At 38.1% G+C, this 18,184-nt stretch overlaps 1 protein-coding gene across 1 annotated transcript in view; it reads left to right on the top strand.

Annotated features, from left to right (window-relative positions):
* Positions 1–18,184, top strand: part of TNKS (tankyrase) — a 146,128-nt gene that overhangs the window by 103,478 nt on the left and 24,466 nt on the right. Inside the window, exons 10-15 of the mRNA XM_026847465.1 lie at positions 1,629–1,720; positions 1,827–1,905; positions 11,138–11,309; positions 14,961–15,040; positions 16,056–16,201; positions 17,215–17,380. Of these exons, the coding sequence (XP_026703266.1) occupies positions 1,629–1,720; positions 1,827–1,905; positions 11,138–11,309; positions 14,961–15,040; positions 16,056–16,201; positions 17,215–17,380 (735 nt within the window). The remainder of the gene's footprint in view (positions 1–1,628; positions 1,721–1,826; positions 1,906–11,137; positions 11,310–14,960; positions 15,041–16,055; positions 16,202–17,214; positions 17,381–18,184) is intronic.

The raw sequence follows: 18,184 nt of genomic DNA, 5'->3' as shown, positions 1-18,184 counted from the left end.
TTCTTTGCTATTCTCCACCTGCTCATTCTGCAGAGACAGCTAAGCAAAATGGGATATTTGATACTTAGCTCTACTGATGTCTGGTTTCACTGTTCAGTAAGTGTTTTACTGTGGTTTCTCAATTTTTGCCTCCCATACTTGAGATTTCCAAGTGATCTCCCGTCCAAGTGGCAGGATTTAGCATCCAGGATCAGATGAGATTATGTACAATCTAACTGAGCTATTCCTGTCCTGAGCTCTTTTACCACGGGCACTGGGGTCTGTGCCCTATTACCCCACAAAGACCAAAGCAAGAACCTGGTTTATGTTTCAGTGTTGTTGTGAGGATTGACAATATTTCAGCATTTGTGTAGCTTTTAGTGCTGGTTTATCATATTGGCAGGAAATACAGATAGGTTGTTATCTGCAAAACCTCAAAAATCCTGCCGTTCTTCAGGGAAAAAGTTGATCTTAATCTTTTTTAACAAAGCTTGCTTTTTCAAAACTTGGACATGCTCTGCTGACTAACAGTGTGGAAGCTTAAGTGGCAATTACTTCATAGTAAAGGCGAAAACTGGGCAAAAGATGGTTATCGGTACTATTCCTACTTATTTGCATTCTGTTTCGGGTCTGTCTCCTTGTAGAGGTGATTGGTTTGCTATTAGAAAGTTTGAGAACTCCCATTCCAGGAGACTATCTGTGTTTTATGGCTTACTGGTTTAAAACATGGGTAAACATATGAACAAAAATATTTGAAAATATCTCCTATTTCTCATAGTCTGCTATCTTGAGACATCCAAACTTGAGACAAGCATGTCTGGACTGATTTTTAAGCAGGATGTTCAGCTTATCTGGAACCATGCTTGTGATTTCAGGCCTCAGGAATGCATTAGTAGGGCTGCTGTTGAAAATGTCAGGGCAGACTGAGTCTAATCTCTGCAAAGGATCGAAGTAAAAGGGAGAACAAAGCGCTCACTTCTGGGTGTTGAATGCACAGACAAACCAGCAAGCAGACCCCAGCTACATGCAGGAGAACAGTTACACCTAGCAAAGGGCTGTTCGGTGATTCCACAAGGGCTGGCTTGAGGATTGAAACGCATTGTGTGAAAGATATCTCTTAGCAGAGATAGAGAACTTTATTGCCCATTTGTTTATTACATGATTTGTAACAGGGTGCATAACAGAATTGCCATTAGGTTAACAAGTTCAGTACACACTGAAATAGAAGAAGAAACAAAGCAACATTCAAAAGCCATGTTAATCTGGTAACAGCAGCAGAAAATTATTGGACCCGTTTGGAGTCCCTTTGTAGAAAGTTAGGCTGTTTTTCAAGCCTTTACCTCATTTGTGCATTATGTGCTGGTTTTGTACTGATACCTTATTAATGTAGTTGGGAACATACTGCTTTTCTTGTAAGTGACAAATAGCTTTAAAATGAACATTGTTTTTCTGAGTAGAATAATTTAGGATTGATCTCTAGCCTGTATTTTGGTCAGTATGTTATAAGTTTCAGCAGAAATATGATGGATTCTGTTTGTAGATTTTATAGTCTGATGTTCAGCAGAATAATTAAGAGGTGAAGTCATGGATCTTAAAGCTCTTTGTCATCTTTGTAGTTGAAATATAATTTATATTTACTTTTTTTGCAGCACTGTGCTGTGGCTGCTGTGCATCCTAAGAGGAAGCAAGTTACAGAACTATTGCTCAGGAAAGGAGCAAATGTTAATGAGAAAAACAAAGAGTAGGTTTCTGAAATTTTTTAATTTTCCAAAGGACTCTGTTGTAGAAGGAATGTAAAACTAATATCTCTCCCCTGTCCTTTTTTTTTTTTTTTTTTTTTTTCCTAGTTTCATGACACCTTTGCATGTTGCAGCTGAAAAAGCTCATAATGATGTCATGGAAGTTCTGCATAAACATGGAGCAAAGGTAAATATACTTGAATATATATTATTTAAGGCAAAAGGCAAGAAGGATTATATTGTTTAACTACAGTGTTAATTTTTGTGATGATTGTTGCTTTTTCTTCTGTATGCCTTGTGTTTCTAATGTTAACCTTGAGGTGTGTTTATCTTAAATCAGTACAGAATGTTCATGAATCCTGTTTGAAAATTAGGTCTTCTAAGTATCTGAATACAGGCTTTAGGAGTCTAGCTTGCTCGTTTTTAATTAATCTTGCTACTCATTTCTAATAAATGTTGTCATCTGGGTGCCTCCTATTGCTTTATTAGCCTCATTAGACTACTGAATTTAGTAGTCCAATTCTGGGCATCCCTTAGCCCTTGCTTGTTTCTTATTCTTGGTAGATTGTTTTCCCATGCTTTTTAGCCACAGTAGGTGCTGACCAAAGTAATTTGTGACCCTTTGATGAAGCTTGCTTTCAAACAATGGTTCAGCAAGTTATTAGTTAAAGGTAGAGGAAAGTATAACTTTATGAAGGATGTCTTTTAAGCATCTTTCCTAAGTATTTCAGCACGATCTTTCTCTTGAGTTTTAGCAGCAAATCTGACATTCATGTTAGTGATATACTCAGCTACTTAATTTTCTCAGAAACTCTTCTTGATGGATACTTTCTTTGCATTGTTTAAAATACAAATGATCTCCTTATTTTTGCTCATAAGGGGGTTCACATTACTCTTTGAGTCTTCATCTTCATTCAGGTAGCTAGAAATCAAAAAATACACCTGTAATGACAGTCTAGTATGTCACGATGTGCTAGGAGGTGCAAGCAATGTAATTATATGCATAGTTATTACTAAGTCTTTTTATTCTGAAACAATAAATTGTAATTTATAAGCCTGTATGAGAGCTCATCGCCAGATTTTAGTAGCTGATTCACTTCCATAGTACTTTAATGGCATCATAAAATAGCTTGATAACAATACCATAACAGTTTATCACATTTGAGAATCCATATGCAGTGGTGACATACAAAGATTATCCCAGGTGGGAAAGCAGGGCCAGAGTCTCAGTTATAGTAGTTTAAACTATTCATTATCACTTTCCCAGATTCACTTTTTAGTAGCATTCCTATGCACTGAAAATTTAAAAACTTCATTTTGCTATAGGAGTAGATACTTCATGGCTTTATGGATCGGATTTTGCACATGAATTCAGTACTGATGATGCTTGGGTAGGCACTGAACTGGACATGCTGGAATTTCAAGCGTGCTGATACCCAAATACTATCTGCTTGAAATCCAAGGAGTTTCTGTGAGCTGAGGGCTTCTGGAAAGCGTGCTGCTATACTGTAGATATTTAAATTAGCACTCCCTTGAAAATATAGTTTTGTGTAGCCAGGTTAGGAGCAAGCTTGAAGACATCATCCTTACTGGAATGGCCCACTTCTATTGTTTGTGTCAGTAGCACATTTTCACAAAGGCTTGTAATCCTTTTCTGTCCTGAAGCAGGGGTTCCAAAGTCATGATCCATGAGTCACTTGTAGACTGAGTGGTGGTGGCAAGTGGCCCACAGTTATCTACAGAACCATTCGATTCATGTGTTCCATTGTTTTTTTCAGTTGACAGTATGCAAATAGAGGTCATGGTGGTCATTAAAACTCATTCTTCATTCACATCCTGGTATATGCTTGCTGTGTTACTCTGAGAGTAGCCATTCACATTTACGATCTAGCAAAGCACTTAAAAGTGTGTGGCAGGAGACCACTCATAGTTAAAACTAAGCATATATTTCCATACTGCAGTGGATCAGGTCCCTCTTTATCGGTGTCCAAAGTTCCTTAGCTGTAAAATGGTACATAATGTGATCACGGTTTTTCATCAGAGATGGGTCATTAAGGCTTATGAAGCAATTCGAAGTTCCCAGATGGAATATGCTCTAAAGTATTAATTAGTTAACTAGACATATTTAATCGTTCTAAAATGTTTGTCTTGATTGTATATTATAATTCAACATCATGCTCATGCTTTGACTGTAGGCACTCAGTTAATCAGACACTTAACATTGATATTTCTTTGTTTCTGATTGTTGGGACATGGCAGCTTTAATACCAGAAGCATGATACAGATTTTGGATGGTTTTTTCCATTTGTTGTGTTTCTGGACGCTTTTTCTTCCTGTTTACTCTTTTGTGCCTTGAATTGATTACTTCATAAGAGGTAGTCAGATGTACTAAGCTCTTTGATCCTGTCTAGTTGAACTTTTTACAAGAGATTTCTCATGAGCTGTTGAATCTAACTACCCTGCAAGAGCAGCCTCACGGTGAATATCCATTTGTTCTTTGAGCAGCACTCTCCTGCACTTTAAATACCTCTTTTCCATTTTGATGCTTCCTTTCCTGAGGTATTTGCAGTGAACAAACTGATTCTTCTTGGCCTTTGTTTGGGTAGGCTAAAAGCCTCAAACACTTAGTCTTACCTCATAAGGGAACATTGCCATTTCCTAATCATGCTTATAACCCTTCTCTTTACTAGCACCAGAGGAATTCTTGGAGCTCAGGCAATGAGAATGGAATTCATTCCCCCACTGCCTTGCATGATGACACTTCCCTATATCTAATGTAAATGCTGGACTAATGCATACTAGGATCACATTTGCCTTTTTAATAGACAAGACACAGTAGTACTCAGACCCATCCTGTAGTCTTGTAGTACACAGAGAAGCTCAATCTTTATTTTTGCTAATTTTTCATATTCGTGCCCTTCAGCATTCTCCTGTGCCAAGATCATTAATGAAAATATTAAACCAAAACTGTCCTACAATCAGTCACTGAGCAGCCCTCTCTCATTCAATATGTTCAGTTCCCATGTGATCCCATATCAAATGCTTACTGAAGTGTAGATAGATGAGACCTACCATATTTTCTTTTATTCTGCAACTATTTCTTCCATCAAATGAAAGGTACTGTGTAAATCAGCTTTAATCTACCTTCTGGAAACCACTACTGATTATAGAGAGAGTAACAATTTGAAAAAGATGAGTAATTGGGTCTTCAAAGAAAGTGGAACTTTTTTCTTCTGAAATACAGTGCCAAAAAGCAGACAGCTAATCCACCAAAAAAAAAAATAAAAATCTACTAATGGATTTGGGAGACAGTCATGTAAAGTTTTGTAGATTGAAAATCATTTGAGAATGTTTGTTTTAGCAATATAAAAACCCCTGTAGTTTTCATGAGGAGCAGCTGTGATCTGTCAGACAGCAAGAGTGATATGTGAAGTATGTATGTTTGGGAAATGGGCTGAAGCATGGTCAAGACTGCTTTAGGGATTTTGTTTGGGATAAATGAGATACTATTTGTGATCTTAGAACTGGATTTAATTATCCTTAATGTTATCACTGTGTAAACTTCCTGTTTGAAGTATGTCAGACTATAATAAAAAGTGAAGGTCTGCTTGAGTAACATGTGCTTGATCTAGACTTATGTAGTAGGTTGACCCTGGCCGGACACCAGGTGCCCACCAAAGCTGCTCTATCGCTCCCCTCCTCAGCTGGACAGGGGAGAGAGAATATAACAAAAGGCTTGTGGGTCGAGAGAAGGACAGGGAGAGCTCATTCACCAATTACCTTCATGGGCAAAACAGACAACTTGGGGAAATTAATTTATTACCAATCAAATCAGAGTAGAACAATGAGAAATAAAACTAAATCTTAAAAAGACCTTCCCCCCACCCCTCCCTTCTTCCTGGGCTTAACTTGACTCCCGATTTTTCTGTCTCCCCTTCAGTGGTGTAGGAGGATGAGGAATAGGGGTTGTGATCAGTTCATCATACGTTGTCTCTGCTGCTCCTTCCCCTCACGGGGAGCACTCCTTACACTCTTCCCCTGCTTCAGTGTGGGGTCCTTCCCATTGGACACAGTCTTCCATGAACGTCTCGCACCTGAGTCCTTCCCACAGGCTGCAGTCGTCACAAACTACTCCAGTGTGGGTCCCTTCCATGGGGTCAGAAGTCCTGCCAGCAAACCAGCTCTAGCATGGGCTCCTCTTTCAATCAGTGTATGGGTCCTGACAGGAACCTGCTCCAACATGGGCTTCCCACAGAGTCACAACCTCCTTCGGGTACATCCACCTACTCTGGCATGGGATCCTTCATGGGCTGTAGGTGGAGGTCTGCTTCACCATTAACCTTCAGGGGCTTCAGGTGAATCTCTGCTCCTGACCTGGAGCACCTTCTCCCCCTCCTTCTTCACCAACCTTGGTGTCTGCAGAGTTGTTTCTCTCACATATTCTCAGTCCTCTCTCTCCCACTTCAACTGCTCCTACACAGTAACTTTTCCCTCTTCTTAAATATGTTATTACAGAGGTGCCAACACCATTGCCAATGGACTTGGCCTTGGACGGTGGTGGGTTTGTCTTTGAGCCAGCTGGCATTGGCTCTCTTGAACATAGGGGAAGCTTCTGGCAGCTTTTCACATAAGCCACCCCTGTAGCCCCCCCCACTACCTAAACCTTGCCATACAAACCCAATACAACTTATTTTACAGAAATATTTCTAAGAACACTAGTATTGCCAAGAGTCAGTCTATACCCACAAATTGCTTATTTTGGTGTGTCTTGCTGGCCCTTACTGAGGACACAGACTAGATTTATAATTTGAACTGTAAAGAAGTCCACGATGCCCATCACTTGCACATCAGCATGGTATGTCTAATCAATCCCCATTCCATTCACCTTCAGTGAAGATACTTTCATTAACTTGTAACTTTAGTTTGCAGAAGTTGACTGTCAGCTGTACATCTAAAGCACAGGTGAGAAACCTTGGGGTTTCTTAGAATGTTCTTCGGGAATGTTGAACATAAAAATCTGTGGTGTTAAATGCCATAGCCAGTTTTAACTTGTTTGTCTGAATGCAGTGTGAAACAGTGTTTCACACCATTGCTTATTTGATGTTTAATGTCCTCAAAGTACCTTATGAAAAATAAAAGCAGAATCATTAAAGAATCCTCAAAAATAAACTATTTTTTATTAGACCCATGAGCAGATCTTTGAGTGCCACAATTGTATCTTTGAAGATGGTCAAAATCCTTTGTTTAAAAAGAAAATAATTTGAGGGTGAACTAATGAAAAAGTGGCTTTCATCCTGTTTTGTTGTATTGCTAGATAGTTGGATACCTCTATAACTAGCTCCTTGTCTGAATTTACAGATACATGGGGAGATTTAATATGTTCAGAAAGACAGTCGGCTTTTTAGCAGTGCAGAAGAAAAGGATTAAAGTCTTTTGTGAAATGGAATGGTTGTTGGAAAGACCTGCAAGCATGCAAGTTCACTGGTACCTTGGGCAAGTGTGGAGATGTTATGAATGCTATTTGTTTAACTGTGTTATGTTGCTAAAGGATAATGTTGAAACTATTCTTCTGCAAGAGAAAAGGAGCTTTTCTAAGGTCATGTTAGACAGATAGTGTCCCTGTTCATGATGGTAGCAGAAATTACTTTGTTCTGCTCTGCTAGATCTTTGCATAATATTGTTATTTCTGTGTGTTGGAGTAGCATGTTGCTAGCCTTTCATGATCATGGATTTGACAACTGTCATCATCTATCTAGATCCTCACAACAGACTTAAATGGTTTTTAATAACCTTGTTGCATAATACACTTGCTTCCAGCATTTTAGTAGAGGTATGATCTTCTCAGGAAAGAATAAGCACTGAAAAATTGAATTTCCTTTCAGAAATGTAACAGCTTCTGGACTATGATGGTTAACAACATGAAGAGCTGTGTGATCTGTTGTGATTGTGTGGTTCAACTTTTCTCACTGCTTAGACATCCAAACAGTTACATTAAGCTTAAGCTTTATGCAAAGGGACAACTGTGGAACATATGGCTGGATCATTTAGGAGCTTTCAGAGTGAAACTAGACCGTTTTTCCTTTTTTTTTTTTTTTTTTTTTTTTCTCACAGAGCTTGAAATTGCCACCAGTCTCTCTTCCCTTCTGTTTTGTTTATTGTTAGTGGTGCTCAAAGATAAAAGACATACTGCATGTTGTCTTCAGAATAAATGCATCAGGAGAGCAGTTAGAATGCTTGCATTGTGCAGGGAAGCATACCCTGATACTGAAACAGCTGGCAGAGCAAAAGTTTCATATGTAGTTTTGAAATGTGTATCTTTTAGAAAGATCTCCCAGAGAAAATTGCAGTGCTTAGAGGCTGTTGCATTTTGTGTTGCTGTAGCATCAAGAAGTAGTAGGATATTTAGGGCATTTGATACCAACAGAAAGCTGATATGCTTATGAATGTCTTGCAAAAAAAAAAGTTTCCTGAGCAGGTCCTAGCTGTTGAGCTGCCACAAGTGCCTGGCAGCCAAGGGAGTATTGCTGTAGCTGTGTACACTGCTCCGAGGCAGCAGCAGTGCAGGGGGAAAAAAAATCTCTTCAGTGAGTGATGAGACACGACCATTTTGATTTCTTTACTGCATATATACAGGATGGGGAAGAGGAAATGAAAGGGATAAAAGGACAGAAGGAATTCTGTAGTGAGAAATACTGTATAGGATGGTATCCTTCCATGGAAAGTCTTGCTTAAAAACGCTTTTCATTTCATAACTTCATTACGCTTTTATATTGCAGTTTGAGCAGTGGAGTGACTGTTTTCATGCTAAAAGGGGAGGAAACCAGATCCAGAGCTAGTGTGCCGTGGAATAAAAGCTGTCAAATCTGTCATTTTTAACTCCTTGCATAAAACTCATCTGTAACGTAGTTCAGAGCTGTAGCCTTCTAATTTCAGACTGCTTATAAAGGGGACCAGTTGAGTATTTATCTTTTTTTTTTTTTTTTAATTAACGCGACTGGAACAATCTGTCTTTTCAGCACACAAATAAGGCAGTACACCTTGGATATGTTACATTTTATTGAATAGAATTTAAGCTTTAGCTTTGAATTTGAAAGGACATATGTTTTTAGACATAGTATTGGGCAGGCATATGTCTTACCAGGCTTGATTTTTATGAGAGTTTAATCTCAGTTTGTATTTCAATTTCTAATGCTCAAACTGATTTTCATTTGGAAATAAATTCCATTGCCTTCAGCCTTAGTGCGGTACATTCTTGGGTTGATTTTAGACAAGTGCTGCATAGTTGGCGAGAGCAGATCTGCCTCAAAGTGAACATATTCCCCATGAAATTGCTTTGCAAAGCCTCATTCTGCTCCTGAGAGAAAGAACAGCTTCATGTGGTGTGTATGTCCCTCTGTCAGCTGCAGCCCTCTTTATCCCAGAACTAAGCAGGCATTTCTCCAAATGGCTGGCATTCTTCTGCCACAAGAATCGATTGTTGGCAAAGATAATTATTTGGAGGTGAAAGGAGACCTGCATACGACATGTGAGATGATGGATCTGATGACTCTACCAGTGTTCTTTTCAAATGAATATTAACATTTTTTCCAACTACACAGTCAGTAATGAGTTGTGCAGTGTGAATGCCTTTTTCAGTGTGAATTGCTCTTTTTCAACAATTTGTTCAGTATAGGAACAGGAATTCAGTGTTACAGAAGACGATAATTATGATTATCTTTCTTGGGTGAATGTAATGTTATCAGCTACTTCCTGAATCTACAAGTCTCATTTCATGCTGCTTTTACCATCACTAAACCTGTATGGCCCCAGACATCTACTTTACTCTGTGCCCTTATCGGTGGTGAAAGGTATCCGGTGTCCTGAAGCACCTGAGGATCATCATGTTAACAAAATGATGGATTTGGGACATTCAGTGTCTGGTTAATATTTATGATAGCAGAAAGTTTTTATTTAAAACAAAACTTTTAGGGAAATCCCATTAGAGCGGCATGAGCTGAGCATGGTTACAAGAAGGCAGAACTGTTCTCCTGTACATCTTCCTGCAAGAGAGGTTTGTGATCTGAGAAATTCCTGCTTTTTACCAACCTGTAGAATTGTTCAGGGATATAGAAGAATTTCAGACAATATCAAATCACACTCTGCTTTATTTATCTGATATTTCACTTTATTTATATGGTGGTACTTTGTTCTTTCCCGTGCCTTGTTGCATTGCAGGTATCTTACTTTATTTTTTTTACCCTGTCTGATAGTAGATATTTTCTACATAGTTATCCCCCTAATTGAATTTCATTTAGTTACAGAATATGAATCTTACCCAAAATGTTTTTTCACTAGTTTTCATGGAAAGGTAGTAGGATTTGCAGACTGCATTTTAAGAAGAAAAAACAAGCAAAACCTTTGTTCACATTCTGAGAAGGTAAAAAGGTGGTTTTGTACAGTAACAGAGTCTATTATGCATGCGGTTCACAGCCTGCAGTCCGTAGGCTTGGAAACAGATAACAGGTTGTGAGTTGCTTGCAGAGAATATAGAGTAGTTCTGTATTTCATAAACTGGTAAAAAAGCTGTTGGACATTTGCATTTAAATTTGTCATGAATTGCTGCTAGGTACAAAGTATCTTCTTGAAAGGTTATTTTCATGAACATTTCTGCTTTTTAAAGCTCTCTATTATTCTCTTCCTTTCTCTGATAGTGAACCCATGGAGATGCTTCCAGTTATTTAGATACTCTGTTAGATCTTGACAGACAGGTTGCCATTGTATCATACTCTTTGAAAGCAGTACTCCATTTTGCCTGTTTATACGGTCTTTTACTGGCCAAAATTATATCCAGTTAAACTTAATATTTCTGTAAAAGTACTAAAAGTAGAGGAGGAAATGGACTGTTTGTATCCAACCTCCTTTTTTCCTTTCCTCTTCTCATAGAATGCCTAATCTGACATCATTATTTTGCTTTAATTCTTGGTGGCGAGTAATCTCTAATTCCCCTTGTGAGGATGACAGATGGTAATTTCCTTGAAGCTGGAAGATCTTTGAATTGTTTGGTTAATTATTTACCTCTTTCTCCTCTTCTGTGAATTTTGCCTTTCTTGCACAGGGTTGATCTTCAATGGATTTGTCAAAAGCTTGATCACTGTTTTAGGTGTAATTTTGGGGATTCTGTGTTGTCTGTTAGCCATGCAAACAAATAACCTGCATTGTTAAAAGACAGGGAAGCATCTAATTATCTTTACATTGGAAATACAAATTACATTTACATTTATCTATTTTGTCATTTGATTTTGTTTAGTTGCATTGCAGAGGGATTGACAGATAAATTTGAATGCTGGAAAACTCTTGTTACTGCTCTTATTAAGGGTAAGGACTGGTGCAGGCTTTTAATTATAACAATGTTTTATTTTACATTGCTGCTGATTTTTCAGATGAATGCACTGGACACACTTGGTCAAACAGCATTGCACAGGGCTGCGTTAGCAGGTCACTTGCAAACCTGCCGGCTCTTGCTGAATTACGGCTCTGATCCCTCCATCATCTCTTTACAAGGCTTCACAGCAGCACAGATGGGAAATGAAGCAGTGCAACAGATTCTAAGTGGTGGGTAAAAAATAAAGGCTTGTGTATCTGAACTTCAGCTTCTCCCTTTCCTTTACAGGTGTGGGTCTTATTTCTTTTTCAGTGCAAGAGATTTGCAGTAGTTTTCTCATCCCTCCCTTCTGCCATCGTGTGCACAGATCTACAGTACGTACTGTGTAATACTTTTCAGAAGAAAACCACAACAAAACAGAAAAAGCCTCACTCAATTTGGTGATTTTGTGCAAACCAGGAAGAAAATAAACATCTTTTGGATTTAGAGCATGATGCTGTACGGGGAGACTGTAGAAAGGCTGAGGTGGGGAGTTTGGGATTTTTTTTGTGACAAGTTCCAGGGCAACTGGAATATTGCTAATCATGTGAGAAAACTTTTTCCTCACATCAGCCACCCAATTAGGTACTCCATACTTCCGCAGTCACAAGCAGAGTGTTACTAGCAGAAAAGTACTGGTAGTTGCTAAACCATTTGAACTTCAGATCTCTTGCTTGTCCCACAGAGAAGGATTTTATTGTGAAAGTACTCTGGATACTGTTTAGATAACAATGTGTTTATATCTTGCATTTAAAAGGTAAATAGATGTTTGAAGGTGCCACTATTTTTCATGTAAGTGCTTGAGAGTTTGCATTCTCTTACCCATGTCACTTTTGAATTTTTGAGAATAGGGAGAAGAATATTGTATCAGTAGCTACTACAGAGCAAGTAATTTACCTTTCAGTGGGATATGCATGTAGTGAAAGAAAGGCACATACCCAGATAGATGAGAAGAACGTATGGTAGCTAGAAACGTCATTTCCTTCAGCGTTCTCAACACGATTGCTTAAAACAGGCAAAATAAGAGACATTTTATATCAGTGCAAGGAAGGACTGTTTTGAAGCGTACCTGCTCTTGAGACATAGTTGGTTACATATAGCTGGTTTCATGGGTAGCATTATCTGTTTTAAAGTATGCATATGGCTGTGTCTATGTGTATTGAGAGAGAAGAATGTTAGCTGTGAATCAGAAGAAAGTAAATGTATTCCCTCATGTTAAAGAGGATAGGAATTTGATTTTAAAAAATAGTAAACTTACAAGTATTCTGAAAACATGTGATTTTGAATTAAAAATTCATTTTCACTGATTTATTATTTCTGGGAAAACTAATTTCAGATGTCACACTACGGCTTTTCATTAGAGAGGTAGCAGCCTTTCTCTTACATCCATGAAGGTGTTCAAAAATGAGATTCAAACCTGAAAAAATGAATATAGGGTAGGGTTGTTAAGTTCTCTGTGTTTCAAAGCTAGTAAATGCTGAAATTATTTACAAAATATTACTGTGTGCTCAGTTTTTTAGATTGGGTTAAAGAAATATATTTTTAATGGTGGAGTTGTTTTGATATTGTTACCTGACTCATGAGTTCACAGCTTAAAATATTTTCCATATAGCTTTTTTTTGTTTCTTTCTCACACTTGGAATGCTGAGCTACTTCCCAACTGTGAAGTAACAACCATGAAAGCAGCTTTCCAGTGGCATAGTGGCCAGTGGATACAACTTTATCTACTTGTGATTTTGGTTGCAAATGATAAGTGTATGTCCATGTAATGTAAGAAAGGTCATCAAATGAGCTTGTTAATTTTTTCAAATGCTTATTAGAAAACACTGCTAGTTTTGCTTTTCTTGAAGAGTAAGATTTATTTTGTTTATTTGCTTAGCACAGCCTTCTGGTGCTCAAATTCTAATCTAGTAGAATTGAAATTTTTATTCCCTGTAATATTTAGATTGTGTTTCTGATTGATTTTCTTTTTTACCCTGATCAAAGTCAGAATCTTGGCTATCTTGTGAAGACAAAGACAGGAGTCCAGGGAAGAGATAAATAATGCTAAGGATCCAGCTTTAGATGCAGTATAGCACTTAGCCTCATCTATACTCTTCCTACGTCAGGATGCTGTGGTGGTGGTGCTGTTGGGAAGAGTGAGAGAAGGCAAATAACTTAAGATGAAGAAGGTGTGAGCTGAAGTCTTAACCTGCTCCAACAACAGGAGTTTGATGCATGCTAATACTGTGCCCACGGTCACTAACATTTATGCCAAACTCCTGCTGCCATCCTTCTTTTGCGGCATGTGTTTGAATCACACAGAATCATAGAATCATTTAGGTTGGAAAAGATCTTTAAGATCATTGAGTCTGACTGCTTGCTAGTGGAACTGCTCCAGATGATCGAGATAAACTTGAGGAAAGGAGCTGGCAGCTTTGACTGTATTAAAGGTGCCACTATCCCTCTTCTGAGAGCTTTCTCAACCTTTCCTTCAACTGAGAACATTTCTTCACCCAACAGTTGAGCCTGTAGGAGTTGCTTCTCACTCCTTTCTCTTACTCCTCTTCTTCGTGCGGTGAGTATGCAGGCAAGGAGATAGCAAAAGGCCATGAAACACTGATCAAGAAGAGAAAATAGGGCTGCAGTAGAAAATACTACCTCAACATGAACTGATAAATTGATGTGCTTATGTAAGGATGGCTAATTAAGAATATCTCTTTCTACCCCTTTTCTACTCCTGTGATATAGTCACAGATTCCATTGCAAGTCAGGAATTGACTGGATTCTGTAGAGACTGTGTTAGTCTGTAAGAAGTACCTTCTCATAAGTTTCATCTTGGGACATAGTACCAGTTCTCTACATTTAAAGAAGTCTTTTAAGTATTTTTTATGGAGTCACATGCCCATCTAGAATGACTTTAGCCTATTACAACACTCTGACTTTCTTACAGCATTCTTACAGAAGATTGCAACCCCACCTTGCCCCCTATGTTTTGCACTAGGCAGTCGCTTCTGTTGCTGATCAGGCAACATGCTGCCAAAACTTCTATTCTATTAATCCTTGAGGTTGAGAGGAGTGGCTTCTACAATAGAAAGTAGTTTCTATTAAAAATGAAGTGATTGAGGTTGTCTTCTCACCTCCTTTTTGAGCAACACTGAACGAAGAGCTCTAGGGACAGCTAATCCACTGCTCCTTTCCAGCCACTTCTTCCTCTTCCCTCAGTGCATGCCTGCTTTCTCACAGCCATATTTCTAGTAAGAAGTATGGTAAAAAAGAGTCTTGAGGCCAAAACCCATCATTGTCTTACAGTAATTTAAAAAGGAAAAAAGGTACCTCTCTAAAGGTCTCCTTTTGATTACTATGTCATTCTTCTGATTCTGTTTTTAACCACTCCATGTTTGTAACAAGGGACACATCTCATTGCTATGAAGTACAGTATGGAACTGGAGCATCATAAAGTGGGCAGTCACCATGTGGCTAGAGCCGTCTTAGAAATCTCATCTCCTTGTCACTGCTTCATAGTATGAGATCTCATGAATGTAGAGTGCAGAGGCTGTAATTCAGCTGCTGACCTGAGAACATTTAACCATGGCTGTGCACTGGTGCCTCATGCAGTTTGCTGAAATTGTTAAGAAAAGGTGCTTTTGAACTTCAGCAAAACTTTTGAATCTGTCCCAGTAAGCATGTAGATTTCTTAAATGCAGAAATGGCCGTCTTTACCATACATAAGATTAGCAAAGCATTGAAATTCCATTTGGCAGAATAATGTCAGCTCTGGAGTCTAAATCGGACTGGTTTACACTGAAACTAAGGTTCCCTATGATCCTAAGTAATCCTAAACCATCTTTTTCCCTATATAGAAAGTACACCTGTACGCACATCTGACGTGGATTATCGGTTGTTAGAAGCATCCAAAGCTGGAGACTTGGAAACTGTGAAGGTAGGTTTGAGCAATTTGTGTTAATTTTCCACTTTGTATTGCTGTGCAAGGCTTGTGAAAGCCTCTGCTACAAGAGTTGTGTAAGTAGTGTCCAGTGGATGGTAAATCATAAAAAATGGGAAGGCAAACCTCTTGATCTTTTTTTTTAGAAGGTAGTGCATTAAGATGTGCTGAAGTGTTTCTCCTGAGTTTTTTGGTTGTTCATTCTCTCAGTCCTTCACACGTCTTCAATGGACTCAGATGCAATGTTGCAGATGCAGCCATATTTCTTTGACATGGATGCTGTGTTCCTCAGAATCACAATTTAGTAGAAGCAAGCCTCAGGTGTGTGATTCAATCAGAAGACAAGCAAATAAAAGTGTTAACAGGTAGCTGACTTCAGATTTAGAGCCATCCTTAATCTGAAGATGAGGTGTCAGGCCATGGAACCCCAACATCATAGGAAGGTTTGATCTTGTCTTTCATACTTGGTCTGTGGACAAAATAGCCTACAGATAGACCGTTCTGTATGCATTCTTACCTTAAACTTCAACATGATACGTATTAAAACTCAAACAGCAGCAGTTTTGTGCACCAGCAGCTTCTTTAACTACCAAGCTCTATATCTCTAGGTTTCTGAAGACAACATAAACTGGAAATGGTAATGTATCTTGAGAAAGTTACATGGCCTTGAACCTGGTCCTTGATGATTTAGAGGCTCACCCTTTCTAACACATTAGGAATGTTTTCATACTGCTTCTGTCATTTAAGTCTTGCTTGTTACAGGAGTATTTTCAGCCATAAATTTAGAGCAGGTATTTTTTTAACTTTGCCGAAGTAAAAAGAAATTTCCGGAAACCTAACTTCTAAAAATATATATATAATAATAAATGGATCAAATTTTATGTTGGGGTGTTTGGGGATGATAGTTTGGGGTTTTTCTTTGGGGTTTTTCTTTGACTAGGTTTTTTTCTGCTTTGTGGGATTTTTTGTTTTAATCTGTACTAGATTTTGCTTTCTTCTTTTGTCTTTGCAGCAACTTTGCAGCCCTCAGAATGTGAACTGTAGAGATTTGGAAGGTCGTCATTCAACACCACTGCACTTTGCTGCAGGATATAACCGTGTATCAGTGGTGGAGTATCTGTTGCACCATGGGGCAGATGTTCATGCCAAAGATAAAGGGTACGTTTTATTCCATGATATCCTCCACTGTTTTCTATTACTGTGAGACTTCTACCCCCCTCTATTTGTTTTGCTTTAGATTTCAGTAACCATCATGTTTTCCTCTTGAAAATTTTTCTTTTCTCTTTCTTGTTCTGCGTTGTTCTGGACATCACCATAGGGAGATTTATAGACCATTAAAGGCATACTTCGCTTTCTGGCAAAGCTGTTGTCAAGTACCTATCTGGCACTGTAATACATGATCCTTTTCTTCCCTCTTGCCCATTTTGGGGATTTTTATTGTGCTTAAAAGCAGCTTTTAAGTTATTTCAGGTGATCTAAAATTAGTTTTGAATTACATGGGGTAAAACACCAGGTTATCTCTGGTCATTTTTCTAATTCTGTTAGTTAGCTTAAGTATTAAGTTAGTTAATAGTTAATATTCACTTAAATGATACGAACAGTTTACAGATTTTTTTGCATTATATGCCAAGCGATCATGTAGAATAGCATTATATTTTACCTTTCACTCCAATATATTGGTTCGGGGACAGGGATAGTTCATTTCCAATGCAAAATCATTTCTGATAACGAATTATTGGGCTCTTCCTGAAAGAAATGTTTGAGTATCTTTCTGTATCAGGTGTGCAGTGCTTACTAATAACTGTACTTGAAACCCATTGTATAGCGCTTTATACCTTTTCTCAAATTTGCACTCAAATATCCAAAGTCCAGAACATCAGCGATTCTTGCAATTTAGTTTTTGGCTGTTAACACTATTGAAGTTACTTGCTTGTGGAAGTAGTAACATTGGTACTTTCTGAGTATTTAAAAGTCTTGTGGATGAGAACTGAAGGAGGATAATGAAGTTTTAATTGATGTTTTAATAGCAAGGAAATAAAGCCATGAGAATTGGAAAGATTAAAAGATACCAGTAACGTCTGGTGAAAGTGGGAGCTTTATCTACTGGAACTTTGTATGATTGCATGTTGGATTTTATTTTTTGTAGCTGTTAATACTTTCTCTTTGATTAGTGGCTTAGTACCCCTGCACAATGCCTGTTCTTATGGACACTATGAAGTGGCTGAACTCTTAGTGAGGCACGGTGCTTCTGTCAACGTGGCAGACCTATGGAAATTCACTCCTCTGCATGAAGCAGCAGCAAAAGGAAAATACGAAATCTGCAAGCTGCTTTTAAAAGTATGTGATCTGGTGTTCTCAGATGTGTCTTTAAATGTGTATATATATATTTTTGCTTAAGATTAATTAATGCAGTTAATTGCATTCAGTCAATTTTATGGTGTCTTAATCTATTTTCATCTTACAACTGTCAGATGGTTTCTTGTGTAATGTCAGTTCATTTACAAAGAATCATCAGTACAGTTACTTTTTCTAGTATGTGTATTAATACTATTAGCCAAATAGGACAAGACTCTCAAACTGGAAAAAGCAGCTGAATTTGTGTAAAAAATATGAAATGCCCACCTTATCCTATTCATCCCTTTCTGGAACAGCTTCTGCAGTTAAGTAAACCTTTGTAAATACTTATGCAAGAGTGTGTTTCAGAGCAATAACTGAAGGTGGGTCCTAAATAGTGTCTGGCATGTGAGAAATTTAAAACTGTAAAGTTAATGTATAATTTGTCAAGCTCCTGGAGGAAATGCATATTAATATGCTGTGGAATAAATATTCATTATAATTAATGGAAGAACTTGTAAAAAGCATGAGGTAATACCAGCATGTTTCCAGTGAGAAACATGAGTTTGAGAGACCTCTTTAACATAAGGCCATATCCTGCCGTGGGAGGGTAAAAGAAGCTGCTAGAGTAGAATTCCTTACCAGTCCTGTTTTAGCCTTGCTTACTTCATGTCCCTCTGAAGCACAGCATTTAAAATAGGAGTAAGTCAGAATATGGATAGGTTTAAAATGATGAGACTCTTCCCCATCCACTTATCTTTTCTTTTGCTTCTGCAAAGACCCACTGTTTCCCTCCTATCTCATTAA

This window comes from Athene cunicularia, assembly GCF_003259725.1.
Source record: "Athene cunicularia isolate RWA chromosome 4 unlocalized genomic scaffold, athCun1 chr4_part2, whole genome shotgun sequence".
Lineage (NCBI taxonomy): Eukaryota > Metazoa > Chordata > Aves > Strigiformes > Strigidae > Athene > Athene cunicularia.
Note: the sequence above shows the minus strand (reverse complement) of the source record. Positions and strands in the feature narration are given on the sequence as shown.